The 27,977-nt window shown below is 45.8% G+C and overlaps 2 protein-coding genes across 2 annotated transcripts in view; one reads left to right on the top strand and one right to left on the bottom strand.

Annotated features, from left to right (window-relative positions):
• Positions 1 to 27,977, top strand: part of ADAMTS18 (ADAM metallopeptidase with thrombospondin type 1 motif 18) — a 618,263-nt gene that overhangs the window by 63,413 nt on the left and 526,873 nt on the right. The window lies entirely within an intron of this gene.
• The window catches only part of VAT1L (vesicle amine transport 1 like), a 141,634-nt gene that overhangs the window by 43,918 nt on the left and 69,739 nt on the right, over positions 1 to 27,977 (bottom strand). Inside the window, exon 7 of the mRNA XM_081274867.1 lies at positions 24,878 to 25,072. Within this exon, the coding sequence (XP_081130993.1) occupies positions 24,878 to 25,072 (195 nt within the window). The remainder of the gene's footprint in view (positions 1 to 24,877; positions 25,073 to 27,977) is intronic.

Here is a 27,977-nt window from a genome sequence, read left to right as displayed (position 1 = left end):
CAGGCTGATTCAAGCTGCCCCGTGTGGTCACTGAACATGCAGCACGCAAATGACCTCAGGGGCACAGATGGCCAAATGTGGCAAATAATTGAAAGTGATGAGTTTTAAAGATTAATCACCTTTGAGTTAAAAAAAAATCTTGAACAATAAGTTTATATGCTTTAATAGCTTGGCTGAATGACTGGCTCACAAAGTTTATGAATACTTTACAATCGGCTCTTATGAGCGGCGTGAGCCAGCTCCAGCACACAGCAGACTGTTTTGTAATCCAGTGTCCACTGTGGGTCTGGCTGTAGTAACAGCTGTCTCAATGCTTACTGTGTGAGTGGGGGGGCTTGAGTTTTCAAAAGGGCAAAAGACCAAAGAGATGGAGAAAATAATGCAGCCTTCAGATGCTTCCTCAGTCAACTTCATGGCTGAAGAGTGGCCTCTCTGCAGATGAGGAGCCTTGGCATCCTCATGAGTGTCAAAGACGTGGTCCTAGGTTTTTGCCTCATCTATACTCCATTCCGAAATCTGCAGCATTCTTCATACACTAATTTGGTTTCTGAGTAGGATCTCAAACTTGGCCTTCTGATCTGATGCCCAGCACTGTCTTGGGCGATGCCTGGCCTGCTTCTCACTGACCATGTTTTCTTCCAGCCATGGTAGGGGGTAACCAATGCAGTGTGTAATGTCCCAATAGCAGCTGCTCTCAGCAGAGGGTCAGGGGAGGCTGAACTGGGTTGAAGGACAGAGGAAATGCAGGCCTGGAGATATTCAGAATCTCAGTAGTGTGGGTTCAATTCCTGACTCCTCCGTGGAGCAGATGTATGATCCTGGGCAAGCCACTCAACCTCTCTGTGCCTCCTTACTCCTTACCTTACCTCCTTACCAACCAGTTGAATTGGTCGTGGTGAACTGCCCAAGAATCCAGGCAGAGTGCTCAGCACTGAGCAGCTCAAGAAAACTTTACCTCCTTACTGCAGAGAAGCAAGGAGCAGAAGGAGGTAAGGTTTAGAAGTGTAGAATTTCTTGAGAAAGAACCATCACCACCTAATTTTTAAACAATTGTTTAAATATTTTCTTTTATATCTTACTGTGTGACTTTGGTCAAGTTACAGCACTTCTTTGCACCCACCCAATTTTTTTTTGTGAGAAATATGAACCTCCATGTGCAATGGGGATAAATAATATCACCTAATTCCTGTAGTTATTGTGATGATCGAAGGAAATATGGTCCATATAAAGTGCTTGGGGCAGGGTCCAGGATGCGGTCGGTGTTTAATGTGTGCTGATCACCGTCATCAACACCCTTTGCCTTTGTCCTTCCCTGCTTGCTCAACCCTCTCTCTTCTTCCTGTTTGAAGCCTTCGAAAGACCACAGCTGTCAGCCAGTGACCGCCTGCCCTTCTGCAGGGTTAGCAGGTGGTGGTGGCTCTTTCTGAATGCCAGCAGCTCCTGTGATCTAGGCTTTCCGCTTGACGATTAGTCACCGAGAGGCCTGTGATGGCTTTTCTATTGCCGTGTTGAAGCTGCTGTTCCAATCCTCCATTGCTTCTCTGTGCTTCCAGACCGCTCTCCCTAAGCTGGCACTAAAATCAACCAGAGTGGAAATCATAGCCGCGGGCGTCTGCTTTTGACAGGACCTAAACTGTCCAGCTCAGAGGCAAACATGGTGCTTGGCACCACTCAGAACAGCTTCCAAGGGAGACGGGAGGAGGAGAGCGGATGTGTATGAGGTTTCAGGCACCTGAGCTTCCAATAAAATAAGTGGCATGAATATAAAACTGAACTTGATGAGTGCCCCTGCTTTTAGGAAGCTTTATTGGTGAGAAATATGAACTTCCATGTTGGCTGTGCCGAGTGTTGGGAATACAAACAGAGGGACTTGAACTGGCGGGTGGGTGTTTGAGACATGAGAGCTAAGCAGAGGCCTAAAGAATTATGCAGAAACAGACCTGAAGCAATCCTGAAGCCTGCAGATACTGAGAAAGGATCAACCTGGATATTGTTTTTTTTTTTTTTTTTTTTGTCTCACAATAAATCTTCTAGAATGTTCTAAGATAGCCCTCTCTAGTTATTAGACATAACCAGGTATATTGTACCAAGTGGCAGAGGCACATAACCAGAGTTCTGTCCACAAGAGACTAGAGAAAGTCAGCTCTATGTCCACCATCCAAGAGATCATATTGTTAGCCAGGGAACTTGCACCTAGGGCACCTGCTCTGTGAGCTCATTGTGGACAGCTCTTCCCAGCTCCGCATCTTCAGGGATGCTCTGGTGGGGGCATTTACACCAGGGAAGTTGGTAAAGGCCAGGGTCGGTTGGTAACACTGTACCACTGTATGTACCTCCTCTCAGGAGCTTTCTCTGCTGCTTCCTGTAAGAAGTGACCATCTTTATAGCTCCCTACCTCTTATTTCACTCAAGATCCTCCACTCCACCGTACTGGGCACCTCTTGCACACCACCTTAAGACTTCTGGGCCCCCTTCACACTCCAGCTTCTGCTGTTGGGGCTAATGGCACAAAGACTTGACCACTTCATGTAGGTGAGAACCGACAGTTCTGGGCTGCACCTGTCTGCACCTTTGCTTCCCCTGGAGGCTTGTCTGATGTGAGAATGGGGCATTTCGACGTTGCATGGACACTCTGCAAACAAGAGGAATCAGTGCCTGTGGGGCCACCCTTGGCCAGTGGGGAGTGATGGCCAATGACCAACATCCCTCTTTTTCTGAGGAAGAGCTTCCTGATGCCTTCTGTACAGCTCCCCAGGGACTGGGATCCAGCACCATTCACTCAGCAGGAGCTGCCTTTGACAGCTCATCCTTCTCTTTCTGAAGGATTTCCTTCTCCTTCACTTTTTCTCTCTGGGATCTTTTCTCCAAAAAATTCCTGTGGACCACCTGTACCCCAGACTGTTTTGAGGGGATCCTAGGCCAAGGCATCCTCCAACAGAGGCTGTTGTCTTCTGGCTGGCTGACTGTGGAGTGCACCACATTGATAAATAGGAAGTAGGCCATGTTGGAGAACCAGGCCAAGTGTGACCTTCTCTTTGAAGCCTGGCCCAGTTCTCCCAGACCCCATCATGCTTTGCTCCTGTGGGAGCTCTTTGAAAGCACTCATCATGTTGGACTACAATTAACTGATAGATTTAAGCATCAAATCTCTCTCCCTCCATACTCTGGACATGAAGACAGCAGGGCTTTGTCCCTTTTACTGAACAACCAACCTCCAGCACAGAGTAGGTGGTCATAACCTTTGGATGAGCCAACAAGGCAATACTTGAAAAGCACTCTCGCACCTTTTGGAAGAGTCCATTGTTCAAGAGTCATTGTTGGGTAGATGGTGGGAAAATGAGTTCTTGAAGTGAGCATGGGCCATCCAAAAGTCAGGGAGATCCGACAGCACACACAAGGGAAAGCAAAACGATCACACCCGTAGTAAATACAAGCCCAAATCTCCCAAATCCAATAAAATATTTGGAATGTCGAGAGAAGTTGTGGCAACTGATCCTGTTTTAATGAGGCATGTTTCTCCAGCCTGCAGGCCTGTGATAAGCTTGCAAATGCTTTAGAGGAAGCACCAGCTCAGTGATGAAAGTTAAAGAGAGCTGGGAAATTTTGCAAAGCATGGGGGGGGGGCACCACCAACACGACAAACCTAAATGGAACCTTGTTCTGCAAACCGTGCATAATGATGCAGGGAAGCCTGCCAACCCAGAAAACGGGACCAAGCTAGCCAACCTGTGAATCACAGGAACACAGAGGACTCTGAAAAATGGCAGCCTAATGGAAACCCGAAGCAGGAAAAGACCACTCCCTGTGTGGACCTAGACCCAGAAACGGTCTCGGCAGGAGTCTGCAGGGAGACTCCATATTGGCTCAGGGCTTTCTACTGGGAACAACTGAAGAAAACTCCTTGTCTAATTTTTAAGGACAAAAAAGTAAGGTTAGACTCTTGACAAAAAGAATAACTTCAGGCATCTCCTCTCAGCCATTACTTCTTCTTTCTTGATTTTTGCCTTAATTTCTTTTCTATTTTGAGGTCAATCATGTGGCACTAACAAATTTAACAGTGTCTTTTCCTCTCTTCTTTTTTTAGTCCTAGGGAAATCATTTCCAGATTTGGAGCACCTAAGATTTTTAATTGTCCTTACAAGTTGCCAGCCAAAGTCATACAGATGAAGCCCATTGGTAGGTAGGGGATAATTAAAAAGGTCTTTTACAACCACATAGAATTGAAATTCTGTTATGTGCCATTAGTCTTTCTGAAGAGCCTCTCTCCTTATTGAGTTTGCAATGCTGTGTTTTAATCATCTGTTTACATTTCTGATTTCCTGTCATTTTCCTGGAGGGTGCTTTGATTTTCTGCCTCTTTAGGCCCTGCCCCAGGCTTAGAAGACAGATGCTGAGGGAAGATGAGTTGGTTTACAAATGAATGAAGAAAGTTAAGTGCAGGCATATGTGAACTAAAAAAGAATAATTTCTTCAATTAAAAAAAAAAAAAAGAAATGGATCACCAAGGAATCCATATGCTGCCCAGATAATATCACATTTCTTTATCCTGAATTCTTATGAAGTAGAAAGAACAGAAAGATTGATCTAAGTCTCTCTCTGTGGAATTTGGGAAGAAAACAATCACTCGATCTGTAACATTTCCCAATCTCTATGCTGAAGCTCTGATGGTGGTATTTAGAGATGGGTCCTCAGGAGGTAATTTAGGGTGTGATGAGGTCCTAAGATGGTGCCCTTACACTGGTATTACTGTCCTTATAAGAGGAGACAACAGAGGTGTCACTCTCTCTTCCTACCATGGGAAGCCAAGGTGAGACGGTAGCCCTTCAGAGAACCAGAAAAAGAGCCCTCACCAGGAATCAAATCAGTCTCCACCTTGATCTTGGACTTGCGGCCTCCTTATGAGTGGGGAAATGCATTTCTAATGTGTAAGCCGCCCAGTCCAGGGTATTTTGTTATGGTAGCCTGAGCAGGAAGGAAATCAAGCAATAAGCCATAAACATTAAAACTAAAAGCTGTTAAAAAACAAAGCAGAATATAAATGAATTAAACCTCAGATAAACCACATCGATAAACCATTAGTACCTTTAATGAAAAAGGAGAGTAAATCAATAACATCAGGAATAAGAGTGGCATGGTAAAAATATAATACACACCTGTGGGGTATTTTTTTGATGGGGAAAGAGATATTCTGTTATATACTAGTCTTCAAGTAAATTGCTATTGTGATACTATGTTTTAAACTATAAAATGCCCAAGCTGACCGCCAAAGAACCAGAATTGTGAGGACTAGATATACTGGCTGTCTCCAATTTCTCTGAGACACGTGGACCTGTGCATGGTGTGTGTTTCTATCTTTGTATATGCCAGTTCCTCCAATGTTTGGCTTATAATAGGTCTCCAATAAAGAACAGAACTACTGTTATTCATAGTGTCTATTAAAAGAGCTTCATATATTGATTTACATTCTCACAGAAACTCATGCTCAGAGACACTGTATCATATATGCTAACTACTTACTGCAAAGTACATTTCCAAAATCATTTAAAGAAGCAAATGCATTTTTAAGCCTGGGACTTCAAATGAAAATAAAGTAACAAAGAGCAAATCAAAGACAGAGCTCAAACGGCCTGGGAGAAGATGGTGTTTCCTATTAGCTCTCTGATAGACCTGTTGGATTTCATTCACGCTTTACAGATGACGACAATCTAGTGAGGGTAAGTTTCTTGCCAAAATCTCATTACTAACAGGCAAGTCAAACTAAACTCAGGAGATGTCTATTTAAAACAGAGATGCTAGCCAGGTACGGTGGCACATGCCTGTAAACCCAGGGGCTTGGGAGGCTGAGGCAGGAAGATCGTGAGTTCAAAACCAGCCTCAGCAACTGTGAGGTGCCAAGCAACTCAGTGAGACCCTCTCTCTGAATAATACACAAAATAGGGCTGGGGATGTGGCTCAGTGGTTGACAGCTCCTGGGATCAATCCCCAGTATCTGCCTCCCCACCTCACACCCCCGCCAAAAAACCCCAACCAAACAGATACTGGGCTGGGGAGCAGCTCAGTGGTAAAGCATATGCCTAGTATGTATGAGACCCTGGGTTTAGTCCCTAGTACTGTAAACAAAACAAAAATCAAAATGTCACACATTTAAAGGCATTAAATTGCAAGAGAATGAGGCATGGCATTTTTGTCTTTTGATGTCCTTATTATTTATTTCTGCTTTTCTTCTTTTTTGACTGGCTTTTCCAGCAAGGGCCACCCTTATCTTGTGTGGCTTGTTGGGGGTTCTGAATACAATTTTATTTGGCATTTTGGTTCAAAATGCCCTTTGAAAGCATTTATCAGATTAAGAATAAGAAACATAGCGACTGAATAAAAAATAGCTGTTGAATTTCATCAAATGCCTTCGAATTTATTGAGATAATTATATCATGTTTTTATGGAAATGTGACAAATGATATAAATAACCTGATCCCCTATTGTCCCCCTCTGTGCACAGGTGAGGTTAATTGCTGAAAAACGAAGAGTATCATGCATTTCTCACTTTATCCGTGGCCTCTGCTTTTTTTTTTTCTGAGTAGAATACAAAGAAAAAGGAATAAGATATTGTGTATGCTTTCTGCCTTACAATAGAAAAAATGTAGAAAATCACACATACATGGTCAGTCCTCCATATCTGTGGGGTCACCATCTGCCGAGCAACCAATCGTGGATGAAAATATTTGGAAAAAAAATGGCATCTATACTGAACATGTACAAATTTTTTTCTCGTTGTCATTCCCTAAACAATACAGCGCAATAGCTATTTAGGCAGCGATTAGGTTGGATTAGGCATTCTACATAATGTGGTGATGTAGAATACATTGCAGGCTGTGCTCAGCTACACCCAGTTACTGGCATTTTATGTAAGGAATTGGGGTAGCAAGAAGTTTGGCATCTGCAGGGGGTCCTGAAACCAATCCCTCTTGGATACCAAGGGACAACAGTACACAAGAAGTTTGGAGGTTTTTAATAGAGCATTTCCAAAGACCTTGAATAACTGCTGTTTACACTATAAAAACACATGATCGGAGTTAGAGAAACTGAAAGAGTCTGGACTAAAATGTGGCTGACAATTTTTCAAATCACCTCTGCAGCCACTTCCTCAGCAAGCCTTAAATGAGGTGGGCATTGTCCTGCAGAGGGAAAGGACAGACGCATCAGGGAGAAATGCTCCTAAGACCAGTTGCTCTGGCTCAATCACTTAGATGGGCTGCGCACCGGTCAGGTTACTGTCCAGTTGGGGTGGGGATGGCCAAGGTGGGTTATTTGATGTAGCCTCTCTGAGTGGCAGAGGCTGCCTGGCACGTGGAGCTTAGAGAGGGCTGATGCCAGGTTGGATCCTGGGAAAAGACTGAGGCCGATGGGCAATGGATGCCAGGGACGGGGCAGGCAGGAGGGACGGCCTGCGGGCCGTGGAGTCTGCACATCGTGTCTAAAGGGAAAACATTCCCCTAGCTCTGACAGGAGAATAGCAAGCGGGTTCTGGCGCCAGCATCTGCCAGAACTGGTCTTTTAAATGATTCTGTGACAGTAGAGGAATTTGTGTGTGTGTGTCTGTGTCTGTGTCTATGCATATAGTGCTTGTGAATGTGTGTTCTGAACATTCACAGAAACAGAAGGTAAGCTACAGGGCTCCGCTTCTGCACTTCAGTGTTATGTCAGCTCCATCTCCAATCCCTCTGGATCCCGCTTTCCTGGGCGCTCTCCCACTCCCACACCAACTTTACCCTGCAAACCTGACTCCTCCACAGCCATGAGCTTCTGAGCAAGTCCAGCCCCCCCGCCCTCAACTGTGCTCTATGGGCAGAGCTGGTCCAAAGCAGTCACCTCTTCCAACTGGTGGTGACCCTGTGGTCTGCCTTAGCCTTCCCAACAGACCCTCAGTCTGCCCACACAGCTCCTAAGCAACCTGGGCACTCAGTTATAGCTGTGGGAAGAAAGAAGAGATGGACAAGAATCAGCCAGGAACGGGGTACACGAGAGCAGTGACGGGTGGAGCATTATGAGTGATCCTTCTGCCCTTTTGACTATTTCCTAGGTATTCTGTATTGTGGTCCCATGGTATTTATAGAATGCATTATTTTAATTGCAAAAAAAAAAACTATGGTGGGCAAAAGGCAAATAAGCACATAATCGGATCACTTACAGAGACACATACACAAACACAACAACTATACAAAGACACACAAACATACAAAATCATAAACAACAAAGACACAACATCTACACAAAAACACACATTCACAAACACTATATGCACACACACACATACATACCAACAACAGAAACACAACGCACACCTATAGGCACACAGTCTCTCAAATAAGAAACCAGACTCAGACTCCTGGTTTGACTATGCTATCCAATCCCCTTTCTCAGTCTGTCTTTGTAAAAATCTGCACGATGGCCAGGCAACACCTGCCCTGTTATCTCAGTGGCTTACTGTGGCTTTGACCCCCCCCCACAGGAACAGGTATAGGATGTTCTGCAAATAGAAGGTGCACAGGGCACCGAGCTGTCACCTCTGCAGTTTCCAGCACAGCCAGGCATGCCGCAGCTTGGGAGGTAAAGTGCTCGTCCGCAGCGTGTTCCACCACCAGGCAGCGGCCGTGTGCGGAGACTGGCACTTGGCTGTTGGCACTTATAGTCAGTGGCTGAGTGAAGTGGCTCAGTTCTGGCCTTGGGGTCAGGGGATCTGTGCCACCACTCACAGCCTCTCCTCATCTCGGCCTTGTCTTCTGAAATGTCTGCTTAACTCCTCCAGCCACAGAGGGCTGAGGCGATCATGGAAATAAGTGCTAAGCTCCACATCCCCAGACTCGTTCCCCTGGTGTGTGTGTTGAACAAACTCGCTGCATCATGATGCATGTGAGCCCTGCTAGAGAAGCTAGGGAAATGACACGTTTTGGAAGAGAAACGGAAAGGAAGGAACAAATGAAAGTGGTACCCAGCACCTGCTCTGTGGCGCTTAGATCCAGCATGAGTAGGCAGCTTTCACGTTCCCTGTGACCAACTTTGGAGCAGGAAGGAAGGTCAAGGGTTATTCCCATTTTACAGCCACAGAAAAACCAAGGCTTGCAATGCAAAGCCAACTGTGCATAACCAGAGAAGTCAGGCTGATGAACAGGGTCTTGAAGATTGGACGTTCCCTTGGAACCAGGATGCTTCCAACCGGGGAGATGGGCCACCAGGGAGAAGGACTTAGGACAGTGGGTGGAGACCTGGGTTGTGAGCACAGCCTCAGGGAGGACCAGTCTGAGAGTCAAGTTCTGGCCCCAGCACTTCTTGGCTGTGTGACCTCGTCCAGTCACTCGCTCCTCTCCCTGAGCCTCCGTTTCCTCATCTGTAAGATGGGAAGCCCTGTCAAGAGGGGCTAATGCTCATCAAGGGCTTGGCAGTGGGCCTGGTTCAGGGCCAAGGTCAAACATTAGCCATTCCTGCTACTCTGTCGTTCATCCAGGGCTCCGTGGGCAGCTGCTCACTTGGAGTTTATTAAATGACTAACGGGAGCATGGCACTTCCCTGGCAGCAGATCCATAAACAAGCTCACAGCTTCATAGTCAGGCGGGCTGGAGGAGGAGAGCCCAGACACCAGCCTGTGGGGATCCTGGTGCTGCCGCGAGCTTCTGCTCCACAGATGCCTTTGGCGAGGACGGGGAGCATAAGGAGACAGCACCCAGGAGCTGGCTTCTTCATAGTGACAGCACAACAGACAGGAAACCAGCCCCGGGAGGCCTGACTGCAGGATGGCAGGAAGGTGCCCCCCCACCCCCACCCCCGGCTCCCTTTCCAGGGGGCAGTGGTGCTCACTGCTGCTGCTTGCCCGGAGAGCTTCCAGGAGGCTGAGCATTTGCACAACAGCCCCAGGGAGGAGAAGCTGCCACCATCCCTATTTCCCAGAGGACAAAAGCAAGCCCAGAGCATTTTTCAGGGGTTCACAGCTGTGATTGGAGGGAGGAGAGACCATCCTTCTAAACCTGGCCCTGAATTTGATCTCTTCCTCCCTTCGTAACACACAGAACATTATTGCTTTTTGATCGTATGTCACTCACTCACAATTTGTTATGGATTGAATGGTGCCCCCCACCCCGTCCCCAAATTCATATGTTGAAGTCCTAAGGTCTGACCTTATTTGGAAATAGGGTCTTGATAGATGTCATCAGTTAAGATGAGGCTACGGTGGGGTCAGGTGGGACCTCATCCAGTGTGACTGCTGTCCTCACAGAAAGGGGAATTTGGGAGACAGATGCACCCAGCTATGCCATGTGAAATGAAGGCAGGGAGTGGGGTGATGTGTCTACAAACCAAGAGACTCCAGAGATTGCCAGAACTACCAGAAACTAAGAGAGGCCAGGGCAGATTCCCCCTCAGAGCCCTCAGAAGGAACCAGCCCTGTTGACACCTTGATCTTCGCACTTCTGGACTCCAGACCAGGGAGACTGACTATTGGCAGCTGTTCAGGCCATTCAGCCCGTGGGGCTCTGTTACAGCAGCCCCAGCAAGCTAATGCCCAACTTCCCCGGCACATAGGTCAGTCGTTCCCGCTTGGTAGGTGGGGGACACAAAAATGATGTGCTAGAAGCCCAACAGGAAGTAGGCGGGGCAAGGGAACTGATCTGTGGGCTCCAGTCCTTGTGCCATCTGGTCAGAGGTGGCTGATGAGGGCTGTACCATTTGCAAGAGCTGAACATGTGGACTCAATGAGTTGTACCACACTTGCAAAATCAATAACAGGGAACATGGTAGAATCTTCATATTTATAGGAAAAAAACTGATGTTCAGAGAAGAATGGATTCCAGAAGGTGGGCATGTAGGCAAGGTTCACAGCTGAGTTACCTGTGAGGATGTGACCTTTAGTCTTATGTTTTCTGGTGCAAATGCATGTTCTGGTATTCAAACAACACTTCTCTGCAGTGTAGATCTTTTATCCAGTTTAGTACATAGGTCAGGATCTGTGATTCACATACCAGTACAGAGACCTTGGAAAATACTTTAAAATGGTCCACTGTTGCCTTCTTGCAAATAAGATATACGAGGTGACTTCTCCATCCCCTTCAAAGGTAAATAACATTTCTAATAACATCCCCTTCAAAGGTAAATAACTGCTGGCCTGGGTCTTCTGGAAACACAGCCAACAGCAAGCAGCCTGCATAGATTCTATGCCTGGCTCACAAGGAAATCCTGTTTTGTGATATACTTTTAGCCAAGTGACAGGTGTGAAGGCAGGAATGATCATTTTCTTCGTAATAGGAGTGGATTCAGAGCTGAGCTCACACACTCCTAGCAAGAAGCACTGAGCTGTGGATAAACCTAATCCTGCCATCTCCTGTGGTCTCTGGGGAAGGTGGGATTGATTGGAGCCAGTCTCAATGGGAGGCGCCACACCAGGTGGATGGGAATGCAAGTCCTGAGGCTCCAGAAGTCTTTTATGGGCCAGGTCCCATGTTCTCCTTGTTTGGCACCTTGCCAGAAGGGTCCCTGACCACAAAGATCTCAACTCTGGGGAGGACACACTTGCAGTGCACTGTGACAACAACGGCTGACACTGAGCACTGGCTGCCTGTCTAGCAACAGGAGAAGCACCTTCCCTACATTAGGTCACTGGGTTTGATTCCTCCAATGAGGAACCAAAAGAAGCTGCCATCATTCTACTTCTCACTGGTAACTGCGCGTGCACCTGTTAGTGAGGGAGTCCAGCCCAGGGTATCTGAAGGCAGAAGTTCCTAACTCAGCCTGGGGTGCTGACAAGAAGGAGGGGTGCTTTCGCAGAAGAGCCAACATCATCAGGCCCAAATCTCGGACAGTGACCAGGAATTTCGCAGGGTGGGGGAAGGGCACTGCAGGCCAAGTCAGCAGCAGGGACAAAGGCAGAGAGGTACAGACCCCAAATGTCCAGTGAGGCTGGGGCGAGGGAGGTGTCTGGGCAACTGTGGGGAGCTCCGATCCCATCTCCAGTGCTCTCTTCTCATGGCTGGACGCCCGCCTCTCCTTCAGTCTGTGGTCAGCCTGATGAACTTTCCTCTTGCTTAAATGTGCCTCCCTGTCTTTCCAGCTCCTAGACCTCTGCCCAGGCTGTGGCCCAGGCCTAGGTCTCACCCTACCCATTTCTCTTCCCTCGGTCTTCTCCCTGCTACGTAACAACTGTTCGCTCTGGCCACTGGCTGCCCCTAGAGTGCACACCCAGACCTCATTACTCGCCAGTGGCTGGTAGGTAGTGAGCAGGTGCTTTGGAAATATGTGTTGAGTGGTGGATGTATTAGTTTTCAGTTGCCGCTATAACAAATTACCACAAGTCTGATGGACTAAAATGTTTTTTTTTTCCTCTCACAGTTCTACAGGTCAGAAGGTTGATATAGGCTGGCAGCAGGATGTAGGCAGGGCTGTATTCCTTCAGGAGACTCTAGGAAAGAACCCCCTGCTTGCCTGTCCAGCACCTATAGGCTCCTCTCCTTCTCCAGCTCCCACATCACCTTCCTCCCTTCTCTGACTCTGGCCCCTACCTCCCCCTTGCTAGGACCCTTGTGACTGCATTGGGCCCATTTGGATACTCCAATGTCCACATCTCAAACTCCTTAACTACTTGCATCTGCAAGGTCTCTATTTCCACACAAGGTGACATAGTCATAGGGATTGGACATCTTTAAGGAGTCACAGCTGAGCCTATTACAGATCCACAGGTGAATAAGCTGAGCCAGACCTGGGCTTCCGTTGGGTCTGCTGGGTGCCTCAGCAGGGCTGGAGCAGGACCACACGGGGCTCAGGCCACGGTGGTGCTGATGCATTTGAGTGACAGGAAACATGGTATGGGGCCCGTGGGGAGGATATGGCGGAAACTGGGAATGTGTGGGGACAGGGTGATGCTGAACTGAAGAATTTAGGATTCCACTTGAGAAAAGGAAGGCATGCAGGAAAGGGACAAAGAAGAGTAGGGACATAGAGTAAGACATAGTCACTTCTGGGGCTTCAGTTTTCTCATCTGAATACTGAGAGAATGGACCAGATGCCAGGTCACATGGCTAGGATGTTAGTGAAGATTGGGGCCAGATTTCCCAGGTGGTGCTACTGCTCTACCTTCCAAATCCCCTCTTATCCCAATGTTAAATAGCCCTTTAATTGTGTCCTTTCTCAATATATAGGGTGTCTGTGTGTGTGTGTGTGTGTGTGTGTGTGGTGCGTGCATACATAAGATATCTGTGTGTTAGGCTTCAATTAACTCACATCCCATACAATCCCCCACTTAAAATGCAACACAGTGCTTTCTGGCATATTCGCAATTTGTAACCATCATCACTATTATTTTTAGAACATTTTTATCCCTCCAAAAAGCACTCCCATGCTGATAGCCCTCTCTCCATTCCTCCTACCCCGGCTTCCCAGGCATTTGGACTGTTCGAGGCCGTCAGCCTGTCCCACCCACCCACTCATTCCCTTCCTGACCCTTTGCGTTCAGACTCCTGCCCTCGTCCTTCTACTGAAATAGCTTTCCAAAAGGTCAGCAGTGAACTCCAAGCAGATCTGGAGGCGTCTCCTCCAGGGACTTCCTGACTCTGGAGCAGCAGTCAGTGATAATGACCTGTCAGATGGTCGTGATGGTCCCTCTATCAAACGTCTGTCTGCAGATGCCTGTCCTCTGCCTGCAGGGTGAAGGGTGAGGATATGAGGGTTCTGGACATTCCCCCCACCGTAGGGAAAGTTAATGTCCCTGTCTCAGTCTCAGTGCCACATCCTCACTGTGTGACCCTGGGCAGTGCATTTTCTCAGTCTCACTGAGGTTGGCTTTGAACCCGCGATCCTCCTGCCTTAGCCTCCCCCAAGCTGCTAGTTTTATAGATATATTATAGCCTCCATCTCCTCCTACTGTGACAGTAGCCACCACGAGGGGGGATTGTGCACAGGAAATCAGCTAATTAATGTTCAGGGCTCGGCAAGGCACTTGGTTCATATAAACATACCGAGCTGAGTGTTTGCTAGTGTAATTATTTCACTCATTCTTTTGTTCACCGGGTTTACTCATTGCCATTTTTTTCAATGTATTAGAGTTCCCTGGGGGTTCAAATGCCCACCAAATCAATTGTAATCTGGGACTTTAGGTAAGTAAACCTTTCTAAAGTCTGTTTCATGATCTACAAGATGAAGATTAACATAGTTTGGTCTTTGGTGAGTATAAATCAGTGAATACTTGAAGTCCTTAGAGCAGAGCCTGACATATAATGAATCCTCCAGAAATATTACCAGTAACAATGGCTGACCCCCTTTTTGGACCTCTATGAGGCTGTGGATCGGAGGTGCCCCTGGTCATCTCTACCTGTTCCAGCATCACCTTAAACCCAGCTCCCATCGAAGCTCTTCAATTTCATGTCAGCTTCTATCCTCGTTAACTAAAATGATTCGGTTGACCCCCATCCCTGGGCTCCCAGGTTCAAAGATCCTTGGTCATCTCTGACTCTCTTTTTGGGGGTGGACGAAGAGTACTGGGGATTGAACTCGGGGGCACTCGGCCACTGAGCCACATCCCCAGCCCTATTTTTGTATTTTATTTAGAGACAGGGTCTCACTGAGTTCCTTAGCACCACAGTCTTACTGAGGCTGGCTTTGAACCCACAATCCTCCCGCATCAGCCTACCCCAAGATGCTAGGATATAGATATCTCTGACTCTTGATTCTCTTTTGTCCTTTATGTTAAAATTTCCTCTTTTGAAAGTCTCAGATTTTCTTATTTGCTTCCATTCCATGGTCCCCACTGTTAGGGGCTTACCTCTTCCTGCCTCAAATGCTACCATGGCATCCTGGCTGGATGAGTTGTCCCGAGCCCCTCCTCCAGGTCACTGTGCACAGGGTACAACACACTGCTTCTTTGGGTGCTGCTTGGACAATCCTCCCCCACCTCCAACTGTGCCTTGGAAGGAGCCTCTACCCCCTTAAAGAAGCCAGGTGCCACCTACATGATCAAGGTCGGCTCCATGCTTCTCCTTGAGTCTTCACCTCTCAGTTGGGTTGGGGCATCTCGGCTCCATCCTCTTTAAGTTCCCAATTTGGCACTGGAATTGAAGCCTATGGCTACTCTAAGACTGACGGTCACCCCTCCCCACTACAGCCTATCTTCTGGGTCAGTCCACCCTCCTCCTCACTGTTCCACACGGGTCTCTTTTTATCAAGTTACCCTTTCGTTGTGGGACAGAGAAGAGGACCTACCAAGCTTGGCTTCACATGTTTTCCCATTCATTTATTTCTTTTGGATAAACCTATATCTGTTTAGGATTTGTGATGATTTAGAATGAATGACAAATATAATTCAGTCATAACTGTTAATATGGAGGTAAAAAATACAGACACCAAAAAATAAGAAGAGATTAGGGGCACTTACATCAAATCAACAACTGCATTTAGGCAGTGACTTTTGATACAGCCAAGGCCAAGAGAGGAATGGAGGGAAGGGCCTATTAACATAATCCACTGAGGGCAATCATGGGGAATGCTACCTTCCAACAGAAGGTAGCCCTCATCTCAGAGATCAGGTCCAATAGAACGTTCTCCAGCAGTAGGAATGTTCTTCCACAGCTGTTCCGTCCAGGAAGGTAACCACCAGTCATGTGTGGCTTTTAAGCACTTGAAATGTGGCTACTGTCACTGAGGAACTGCATTTTAAAACAGTCTTTTTTTTTTTCTTTTGGTGGTGCTGGGATTGAACCCAGAACATGCTAGACAAGTATCTACCACCGAGCCACATTTCCAATCCAAGGAACTGCATTTCAATAAGATTAAATTAAGTTAAAATAGCCACATGGGACTAGTGATATGATTATTGGAGCTAGGCTTTTCTGTAATATCATTATTGGAGATGGGCTATAGCCATAGACTTTTATGTAACTAATACTGTTAGTACAGATAATGTCTTCCATAGTGGATTTTAAAAAATCAGTAAGATCTCCTTGCAGCCCTTGCTGTACTGCTGAGTGGCACACAGGTGAAGACAACTGTAATCAGAGGCCACAGAAATACAGTCTGGGCACCCATCTGTATGATGGTATGTGGGACCAGATGGGCCTCAGGGAACTGAGAAGTGAAGTTAATGGTGCATGCTGCATAGGTCACATTCTCTAATAAGCAGTCCCCTCACCCAGAAGGTTAACTCCAAGTCCTCTGCCCCATTGCTAAGGTGTCTGTGATTTGACTCCATCCATCAAACTGACCTTATTTCCTCTCGATGTTTATCCCAGATCTTTCTATCTATCCCACTTCCTTCTACTCGCCACGGTGATTTTGTTTATACTGTCTCTCCTGTTCATAATATCTTTTTTTCTTTTTTTGTGACTCCAACTTTTGCTACGGTTCAGATACTAGGTGTCTGTTAGAAGCTCATGTGAGAAGCAAGGCAGGAAAGCTCAGGTGTGAAAGAATTGGGTTAAGAGAGCTTTAACATAATTGGTGCATTAATCCTCTGATAGGAGCTAATTGGGTGGAAGCTATAGGCAGAAGGGTGGGGCTGGAGGAGGTGGGGGATGGGGTGTGTGTGTTTGGGGTAAGAGACTCTCTCTCTCTCTCTCTGCTTCCTGGTGTGATGTTCCAAGATGTTCACCACAGACACACTTCTGCACCAAAGTTCTGCTTCACCTCAGGCCCCAAGAAATGGAGTAGGCCATCTATGGACTAAGACTTCTGAAACTGTGAGCCCCCAAATTATCCTTTCTTCCTTATAATTGCTCTCATCAGATTTTTTTGGTCATAGCAGTGAAAAATCTGACAAAATAAAAGTTGGTACTGAGTAGTAGGATCATTATTACTATGACTAACCTGACCATGTGGTTCAGAAAGTACACTTTCTTCTCAGCAGCACATGGATCCTTCTCTAAAATAGACCATATATTATCCCACAAAGCAAATCTTAGCAAATATAAAAAAGCTTGTGGAGCTTTTTAGAATTTTTTTGGAGGAATTTTGGAAAGTTAAGTGATGCAAGCTGGGCTTTAGAATGTTTGGGATGGGATCTCAGATGATCAAAATACCTATAGGAGGGTGGACAGTAAAGACTGGGTTCATGAGATTCCAGAGTAAAAGGAGAACTCTATTGAAAATTGGACTAGAGGCCATTTGTGCTATACTTTGGATAAGAATTTGTAGGCATTTTTCCAATGTCCTGAGTTTAAGGGCTGAATTTAAGGGTGTTGGACTTCTTAATCTGGCAGAAAAAAATTTCTAGACATAATAGCATTCAGGTAGTGGCAAGGATTTTGCTGACAGTTTTAAAGCCAAGTTTATTGCGATAATCAGGAGCAGAAAGCAGAGCTAAAAGATTTGAAAAACTTACAATCTTACCAGAGAACTGGGAGTAATGCTGGGGCTAAGGAAGATGTGGTTGTTAAAAAAAAAAAAAAAATTACAGTCATACAAGTAATGCTAATTGCTTTACCCAGAAACAACAGGAAAGATGACTTGAGGGCACCTCGGGAATTGGCAAGACCACACCCAACTCAGGCTCAAGGATATAAAAGTTCCTTTAAGATGAGGCCATGGGGGCACCCTCCTTGCATTAGGGGGTCTTAAGAAGTTGTTTCACCATGCTTGGCCATCTAGGCACTCAGAGGCTGCTGCAGCCATGGTCCCTGGAGCCTTGGCTGCTGCTCAAGATGGTGAAAGACCTTGATGTTAACCACATCATGCTGGTTCTGTAGGAATGCAGGATGCTGGAATTAGGGGGTCATGGAGGCTTCCACTGAAATTTCAAAGGAAGGCCTAGGAGGCCAGGTACAATGCAGAAGGGTCAGAGTCCCTCAAGCTGCCCCTGAGAGGGCAGTGTGTGGAGAAGTGAGAAGAAAGCCAAAGCAGCAGTGGACACCCCTGAGATTAGGAAATGCCAATAACATGGGATGTCTGTAAGGAAAGTTGCAGGAATAGAGAAGAAACGAGCCAACAGAGAGGCCAGGTGGTCTGCACCCAACAAAGTCCTAGAGGCAGAGCTACACAAGCCCTTTACAGAGAACATCATGATGCCACGTGTCCCAGACGCTGGATGTAGAACTACAGAACTTGTTCACCCCGCTGGATTTGGGTCTTTATTTGGTCCTATCCCTCTTTCTATGCCTAATTTCTTCCTTTTGGAATGGAAATAGTTACAATGTGCCTTCGTAGAGTGGATATATGTAACTTGCCCTGGATATTCCCAGGGGCTCATGTGAGTTTGCCTTAAATCTCGGTGGAGACTTTGGACTTAGACTTTGGAGAGAGATGGAACTGTTAAGGCTATGGGGACTCTTGGAAATGGACTAAAAGTATTTTGCATTGTGAGAAATGCATGAGATTTTGGGGGGCAGAGGTGGAATGTTAGGATTTATCTACGAGGTGTCCCCCAAAAGCTCATGTGTGAGACAAAGATTAGATGCAGAAGGACTGGGATATGAAAGCCTTAACCTAATTGATGCTTTATTCCTTTGATGGGGATTTACTGTGCAGTAACTGTAGGCAGATGGGGTGTGGCTGGAGGAAGTGGGACACTGGGGGTGTGCCTTTGGGGTTCATATTGCCCTTATGGAGCAGGGCTCTCTCTGCTTCATAGTGGGATGTTCCCAGCTGCTTCCTCGGCAATACACCTCTGCTCTGATGTTCTACCTCACCTCAGGCCCTGACAAATGGAGTAAGCTGTAAGACCTCTCACACCATGAGCCCCCAAATAACTTTTTCTCCTATAAAATAATTCTTGTCAGATCTTTTGATCACAGAGGTAAAAAAAAGATGACTAAAAATCATCCAAGTAATGTCTAGCCTTGCAATCACAGTGAAGCCCCACCTCATTCTTTAAAACCATCTCTGAACATTCTTATCATTGTTCTCTCTCATTTTCAAACCCATTTGTGTTGAAATCAACACCCCATGATTGACAACTAAGCTAATCTCTAATTGTTTAATAGTTTTGTCTTAAATACTAAGTTATAAACTCAAGGGTGGAAAACATGTTTTCTACAACTTCTGTAGACTTGACATCCTGAAACAGTATTAGCACAGAGTAGGTGCTCAACAAAACTTTTGCCTCTGGATTGATCGATAGTTCTTTTCATCCGTTTCCCCCCTCTAAACTGTGAAGTTAATTTTGTTCCAACTTAATATACGGCTGTGCGTTTCATATCTGGAAGCAAATCTGAGGCTGCAGTATAACCACTCTGCTCTGTGTATTAAACTTACAATAAAGCCAAAGATAGATGACTAAAAAGAAACTTTAATCGTCTCTGATATTATTAAATCTTCTACTTGGAGGTCTCAGAGAGCCCAAGGAAATTTTCTTTTAATCCCTATGGACTTTCTATTCCACAGATGGAGTTACAGAGCTGGTCTGAAAAGCAATTTGGTGCAATCATTGACCAAAGGAAAGGGGAAATCATTACAGTCTCCTTCCAGGGTTCACAAGCAATAAGCATGCTCTGTTCTCTTTGATCCCAGCAGAGCTGCGTGGGCTTGATAAATATCCATGTGTGGCTCCACCGTGGCTCTTAACAGATGTCTGTAAATATTATAGAAAAGAACCTTCAGAATGTTGAGCAGCAGCTGTGGATGCTTTTGTGGGCCAACTGGCAGCTGCCATCTTGCTCCCTCCTGGGCGGGACTGCCCTGCTGGAAAAAGCTACCATCCCTTTGTTTGCTGGTCACTAAATGAACCACCATAGCTTCTTTTAAAGCGGTGATTCTCAGATCGGGGTTGTTTCATCCCTGACCCTTGTCCCATCAGGGAACATTTGACAATGTCTGGAGCATTTTTGTATCGCCTTGGCTGGCAGACAGCAGGTATCCCTGGCATCTAGTAGATAGAAGCCAGGGATGCTGCTGATCCTCCTGCCGAGCACAGGGCACCCCCCCAACCCTGGCCAACAAAGGATCATTCCGACTCGAATATCAATCATGCCCAGGTTAAGAAAATATGACTTTTTAACTTGCCTATAAGTAATAATACCTTTTATAGTATAGCTTGCTCATTCATTTACTCATTCATTCATTAAACATTTATTATCAAGTATAGAAAATACCCAAGGAGTCATATTTCTGAGTGTTGGGGGATTCCTTAATTATTCATGCAGGATGTACTTAGCATCTACTCTGCCAGGTACAGGGGTCTGGAAAAACATAGTGTGGGTGTCTCCTCACATGGGGATCACGATCTAGTGGAAGGGGGCCAAGAACCTAAACGAGTTAGCGACTAAATGCACAAGGTAACTTCAAACAGTGATAAGGACAATGGAGAGTATCAAACAGGGGGAAGGGGGAGAGAATGACCAGCGCAGAGGTGGCTTCTTTTAAGAGGTGGGGTTGGAGAAGGACGCTCTGTAAAGGTCCTATGGAGGCTGAGATGTTGAAGAAGGGAAGGAAGCCAATTGGCAAATACCAGGAGGAGGAAGCAGCGGGTTCAGAGGCTCCAGCCAGCAAGGCCTGGAGGGTTCAAGGACCAGGATCCTTGCACTGCTGAAGCTTGGGTGGAGGAGGGAGGTAGACACAGGAGCCTGTGGAGATGGGCAGGGATCAGAGGAGGCGGGGCCTTGTGACCTTGGTAAGGAATCTAGACTCTTATTTCAGGCTCAAAAGGGAGCCTTGGGTTGGGGTGTTAATGAGGGTGGAACATGATCTGGTTTAGGTATGTTCAGCCCACGCAGGTAGCTGGTCAGAGAACGCCCTGGAGAGGGGCAAGATGCAAGGAGGGGCCAGTCAGAAGGCTCCTTGTAGGAGGGAGTCCAGGTTAGACAACAGCACAGAGTGGAGATGGAGGAAGGTGTGGATCCAGGGGTTTCAGACTGCCTTGCACGCAGCCCACAGCTAAGCGATGCAAGCTCCAGCCGGGTCCCAAGGGTCCTGCTCTGCATCCTCAGCTCACTCGTGCTCCGCTGGTCCTGACTGAGGAATGGCAGGCATGGAGCGCCTTTGTCCTCAGCAGTGAGGGCTGTGATGAGTCCTGCTGACCCTGCTAAGGAGAGCTGGGCAATCTGCCATGAGCTTCCTGATCTACACTTCAGTGTGCCTGTCCCATTCCTTAGCTAGATGGGGTCTTCCCTGCATATCTGACTGCTGGACTTGCCCAGGTTCCTGGCCAGCAATCTCAGCCTCTTCCCTGGTGGATGATGCTCTTGGGACGGGCATAGCACTTCTTGACATTGACCCTTTAGCAGCCTCCCTTGGTACTCAGAGTAAAGCACGGTTCCTAGCTGGCCCTTCCTTGATGACCTATTCAGGCTCTTTGCACGGCATCCTCCTTGGCTCACAAGACACCTGTGGAACTCTCCAGGACAGTTCTTGCTCACCTCTTGGCTCTCGAGGGTCTCTCTGCTTTAAATGTTCTTCCTTCAGTTTTGTGCCACCTTCACATCCTAGCTCAAAGGGCATCACTCCAAGATGCTTCCTTCTTTGTACTCACTCACCCCTCCCCTTCTCAATGGGCCTCATATCAAACCAACAAGAGAAAATTAATTCTTGGGAGATGAAAAAATCTTATTCTTTCAATGCATAAAGCTCAGATATACTTACAGAAGGCGTGTGTGTGTGTGTGTGTGTGTGTGTGTGTGTGTGTGTGTGGAGAGAGAGAATATGAAAATCTCATGTGGAAACCAAGTCTCCCACTCCACCAGTTCACCAACGTCTATCCTGACGTATCTCCTTCCAAGAACTCATTACATTTGCCATCACCCTGCCTCCATGATGTGTTTTCTGCCCCTTTCCACTGTCCTGAATACAAGATCCATGAAGTCCAGGGTACTTGACCATCTGGTTGCCATTGTGTCTCTGGCATCTGCACAGTACTGGGCACACTGCAGTCACTTATTAAGTATTTGGTGATTTAATTACCACTGTGACCTAGGAAAGATTTCAGGTACCAGCACGAGAACTCACGGTGCCAAGAGGAGTCCCTCTTGGATTTCAATCCTCACTTAATACTACTAGACTTGCTGGGGCCGTTTGCACACTAAGTTTAGGCGTAAGTCCCTTCTCTGCCCCAGGGATGAACTAACCTCCTCCCCCTCATCTTAACTATTTCCGATGTTCTCTCCTCCCTGACACCGGAACCCCATACCCATGCAGCTCAGTCCTTCCCCGTTCCACTGAGATGACATGGTGAACATATGGATGTCTGACTCATTCAATTAAAAACATTTTCAAGAAGATCATTACAACAGGCTAACCACTTTGGTAATTACACAGCAGAAAGCATGCATTATTAACCGGTTTAATTTAGCAATAAATTGAATCATAGTGAGCACCTGCATTAGAAAAAACACTGGAAGGAAGTGAAGCAAATGTTAACGACATTATCCTTCTCTGGAATGTGGACCTGCGGTTGGTTTTCTCCTTATGTTTTTGGTTAATTTGGGAATTTCCTGTAACCAGGTTGTATTTCTTTTATCAAAAGAAATAAGGTCTTTTCATTTCTCAAAGAAATGGACAACAAATATATGAAAAAAAAATGAATGTTCAACATCTCTAGCCATCAGAGAAATGCAATCAACAAGACATTAAGATTTTCTCTCATGTTTGTCAGAATGGCAACCATCAAGAAGATGAATAATAATAAATACTGGAAGGATGTGGGGATAAAGGTAGACTCATACATTGTTGGTAGGACTGCAAATTAGTACAGTCACTCTGAAAAGCAGTTTGAAGATTCCTGAAATAGCTAAGAATGGAACCACCATATGACCCAGTCATTCCAGTCTTCAGTATGTACCTAAAGGAACCCAAATCATCATACTATAGTGATACAGTCATATCAATGTTTATAGCAGTGTAATTCACAATAGCCAAGTTATGGAACCAGCCCAGGTGCCCGTCAATAGATGAAGGGGTAAAGAGAATGTGGTCTATATACACAATAAAGTTTTATTCAGCTGTAAAGAAGAATGAAATTGTGAATGAAATTTGCCAGTAGATGCATGGACCTGGTGGCTATCATGCTAAGTGAAATAAGCAGACCCAGAAAGTCAAGGATCAGATGTCTTCTCCCATTTGTGGAAGGTAGACCAAAAGGCAAGTCGGGGAGCAGGGAGGAAATCCCAGGGAAATAGAAGGGAGAGCAGTGAAGTATAGGAAGGAGATTGATATGAAGGGAAGGAGAACTGGAAAAGGGTAGAACAGTAGAATGAATTTAATCAAACTATCTTATGTAAGAGAATAGTACACCAAATTTCGCCTTTATGTATATCTATAATGCACTAATTTAAAAATACTAAAAACTGCTTGTAACTAGCAAATGTTGAATCAGGGTGACAAGTATCTTATACTATTAAGTATATATATATATATATATATATATATATATATATATACACACTTAAAATTTTATGTGATAAAACATTTGCATAAAAAGATAATGTATAAGGGCTGGGGCTGGGGCTCAGTGGTAGAGCACTCACCTAGCACATGGGAGGCGCTGGGCTCGATCCTCAGCACCACATAAAAATAAAGGTATCGTGTTCAACTACAACTAAAAATATATATGTATTAAAAATGTATATATTTATATGTGTGTATATAAAAAGATTATGTGTTTATATAAATATAGACACAGACAGATATATGGAAGGTAGACCAGTAGGAGGGAGAAGGGGAGAGAAAGTAGAGATCCCAGGGACTAAAATGGAGTAAATTAAATTTCATGCATGTATAATTATGTCAAAATGAACTCAACTATTATGTATAACTCTAATACGCCAATAAAAGGAAAAAAAATCTTTTGTTGGCTGGGTTTGAGACCGTAAGTGATACATCAGTGCTGGAGAGATACGTGGACACATTTCTGGTCCACAGAACCAAGGCTAGTAGTCATCTTTGCTTACACAGTTCTCTCAATATAGCCGTTTGGGGAGATTTCTGTGCTTAGAGAAGCCACTGCCTTTGAGTCAACTAAGTCCAACAGGCAAGTACAACAGTTTCTTCTCAGAAACATACCCATTCCGTCCCATGGAATGTAGTGTGTGCTACAGATGGTAAAAACATCTGTGACTCCTAAAAGTGTAACAGCACTTCTATAAGGCACCTCTTCCACGAGAAATGCAAAACACACCCCACATATTTTAAAATATTTTTCAGGGGCTTCTTGGCTCCCTGAAGCCAAGGTTACAGACGCCTGAGTTAGATAGATCTTAATGAAATGCCTCCTGAAATCCAGGCCACACCTGTCCTTGGTCCTCACAGGGAACAGCCATAACTAAACCTTCCTTTGTCCAGAACGGTTGTTGAGACCCAGTCTCCTCCTGCAAGTCTTAGATGAACCAAGACGACCAGTTCATGCCTCAGCACCCTGAGAGGTTATGCTCAGGGCTCTTAATTTTTTCATGGTCAAGGATGCTTTCAAGTAGTAGAATTTCTGTTAATGAAAAGATTCAATCCAACAGCAGACCTAGCAATTCAGCGAGAATTACAGCATCCATCATGACTGCTAACAATGTCTCCCAGGGGCTTAAAACATCTGGGCTCAGCACACAAAGCATTTCAGCTCTGAGGTCTTGTCTGCCCTGTCCTTGATCTCTTACATACCCACAAGGTGACTGTGTACGTGATTCTGTAACAGTGCACACACGCTCTCGTAACCCAGGTGAACTGTACACACCCATGTAAATTCAGCAGCTTACCTGGGAAGAAAGGGTTCATGGCACTGGTGGTGAGCTGGGGCACACAGTCTGAGAAATACTAAGGAACTTACATCGAAAGCACTATACTATGAGACAATGACTTTCAAGATACTCAATTCCAACAAACCAACCTAGGGAAATATCACCAGTAAAAAAAAAAAAAAAAAAAAAAAAGTATCTGGCTGCCCAAACTCGCCTGGACCAAAAAGAGGAGGCTGTTTGCTGAGGAAAGGCACCATTCTTACCTCCTCCAGGGCCCACAAGGAGTCCACCACCGGCTTGATCTTCTTCTGCTTGTACAGGCCTATGAGTCTGTCCACCACACCTCGAACGAGGCCTGCTCGGCCCTGTTTGAAGAGCAGGTGTAAGAGGGAGAACCCCGCGATGACTTTGTTCTCTTCATACAGCTTGATGGGGTTCACTTTCTCCACCTGCCACCACTGAAAGAGAAGCGGGCCCTGGGTTAGGAGACCGAACATCAGCCCACATCTGCCCCCACCCCATGCTGTCAGCTTCCACGGGGCAGCAGAGGGCTGATCCCAGCGGCCACAGACAGCTCTCGCTGGGCCTTTTTTAAAGCACCAGTTTCATCAGGGAGTGCTGGGAGTGCACAGGATACCGCAGATGGCAGTGCTCATGCTAAGCTCAGGATCTAGGCGGGAGAGCCCAAACCAACTGCAGGTTGAACGTCTCAAACCCCGAAATCTAAAAAAGCTCCAACGTCTGAAAATTTCAGAGTGCCAACAGGATGTCATACTTGGAAAACCTTACCTCACCTCATGTAACAAGTCTCAGTCAAAATGCAGGTGCACTAACACTAAAACATTAAATATTCTTTGGACTCTGTATATCAAGTGTACATGACACATAAATGAATTCTGGGTACAGACTTGGGTCTTATCTTCAAGTGGTCTCATTATGTTATATGCAAATATTCCAACACTAAAACAGATATCCAAAATCTGAAACACTTCTGGCCCCAAGCATTCTGGATACAGATACTCAACCTGTACTGGGCCACGTACAGTCCAAACGTTAGGAACGTGATAGGAACCATTGGCTCTGGAGTTGAATCCTAACTTACTCCCCGTTACGCTCTGGGCTTTGTTTTCTCCACTGACTATAGTGGCGGAATCTGTCCTCCATGGCTTCCCGGAAGCATAAGGTATACAATACTTGGCTTAGGCAGTGGCCCTGCAGCTACCTGGGTTGGTGAAGCAGAAGTTGAAGAGGTATTGGTGGGCATGGTGGGGTGACCCCTGTGATTGCAGGTGTAGCTTAAGGGGGGAGAATGGCAGGGCTATACCAGACAGGCGGGCAGGAATCTGTCACAGAAAAGAAGAGCAAGTGGGGGCAGGAGGTAACTTACACAGAAGGAAGAATGTAAAGGGCAGTGAAGCTGAAGGGTTGGGAATTTCCTAGTGGTTTTCAATTAGGGGCAGTTTTGCCCCCTATCAGGGACGTTAAGTAATGTTGGGGGATATTTTTGGTTGTGTTACTGGGTCGAGGGGGTGTTGCTGTGGTGCTCAGGACAGCTCCATGGCAAAGATGATCCAGCCCTAAAAACCAACAGCACTGACGTGGAGAAGCCCAGACTGAAGACCTGGGTGGCCACACACGGCTGGTACCTGTGGCTGTCTCTTTTCCAGGCTCCCCATGAGACATCAACACAAGTACATCGTCCTTAACAACCTGCAGAAATGGCCATCCCAGCCACTCTGTGCTGACTTAATTGCTATGCCTTTGGTGCCAGTTGTAGGTTAGAAATTCAAACTTCTAGTTTCTGGAGGGTTTTAAGAGGTAAAATGTTTACTGTAGGTTTCAGTACAGAATGCAAGCAGAAATGTGATGGGCATTCATAAGTTTCATGATATTTGTTATCAAGGTGCTTATTTGGATTCTTCCTGTTTCCAAAAAGAATTGAAGAGGCTTACAAAAGTAAAAGATTTTTATTTTTATTTTATTTCACTTCATTTTTTTTTTTTTCGGTACCAGGCATTAAACCCAGGAGTTCTTAACCATTGAGCCACACAACCCCAGTCCTTTTTATTTGTTCATATAGGGGTTTGCCAAGTTGTTGAGACTGGCTTTGAACTTGAGATCCTAAAATTACAGCCTCCCAAATTGCTGGGATTTTAGGTGTGTGCCACTGTGCCCAGACAGATTTTGATTTATTTAGGTTGGGAGACTCATGTTAGGTTGAAACCAGGACTGAGGTTCATACACAAAATTCTTTACCAAAAACTGTACCGCGCCCTTCAGCAAGGGCAAGGACCAGCTCTAGAAGAGTCACATATTGACAACGAATGTCTTTTTACAAAGCAAAGGTAGAAAAATGATTAATAACTTGATGCATGCCTCAAGGAATATTTATGGAAGGGATGCTTGCAGAATCTACAACTGCTCCACACTAGTGGTTAAGAGTTCTTGGGCTGAATGCCACTTACTAGTTGTGACTTTAGTGGAGTCACCTAGCCTATCTGTGCTGGGTTTCCTCTCTGAACCTCATGGCACGGTGATGAGGAGTAACTGTGTTCATGCGTGTCGTGTCAGGTGCCTAGAATGGTACCTGACATTTGCTAAGTGCCCTAGACGCACAACTTTTATTACTTTAATTTGAAAGGGATGTTTGGATTTAGAGAATAAGAGCTGTGAGTTTGGAGTCAGATTGTGCTCTAGGCTTGTCCCTCATCTGTGAGTATCATCACATTTTATGGCCCGAAAGCAAATAGCATATTTGAGAATGAGTGAAGTTCTAAGAGGGAACATAATTAAGAAAGCAGAGTGAGAAATCCGGGTACAAGTCCAACACCTCTCTATAGATTTAAGAGGTTTTTTTTTTTTTTTTTAAGAACATTTCAAAGCAAAGTTCTCCTTCCATTCTTTGTAATACCCTCTTCAAATTACTTCTAATCAACTAGCATCAAACCAGTCCCTCTGAGCACACAGGGCTCAGAGGGTTAATCTTTGTTCTTAGCCTTCAGCTACAAAGCATAATGCACAAAGGAATCTACCTCCACCCTAGCTGCCCTAATCACCTAGCTGGGTGTCCGTGAGGGCCTTCGCTGAGTGTGAGCACACTGCAGTTATTTTGTTAGTGTCCTGTGTTGTGATTGAGCATTTAGTGGAGAAGGGAAAACGCTTTTGTTACAATTGCATGTAATGTGTGGTAACCCACAGCAGTCGGTCAGCATCACATTAGTTATAGCCACATTAATAAAACAGCTGTGCGTGGTACCAAGTCTGTCTTCAGGGATGCGGGAACACGGCATCCCGAAGAGATAGGCCCCACCCCTGCTCCTCCTGCAAATCCTGTAGCCTAGATGATCCCTGACCCAGATTTTA

This window comes from Spermophilus citellus (genome assembly GCF_964194105.1).
Source record: "Spermophilus citellus genome assembly, chromosome: 18".
Classification (NCBI taxonomy): domain Eukaryota; kingdom Metazoa; phylum Chordata; class Mammalia; order Rodentia; family Sciuridae; genus Spermophilus; species Spermophilus citellus.
The sequence above is the reverse complement of the archived record's forward strand: the minus strand, read 5'-3'. Positions and strand labels throughout refer to the sequence as shown.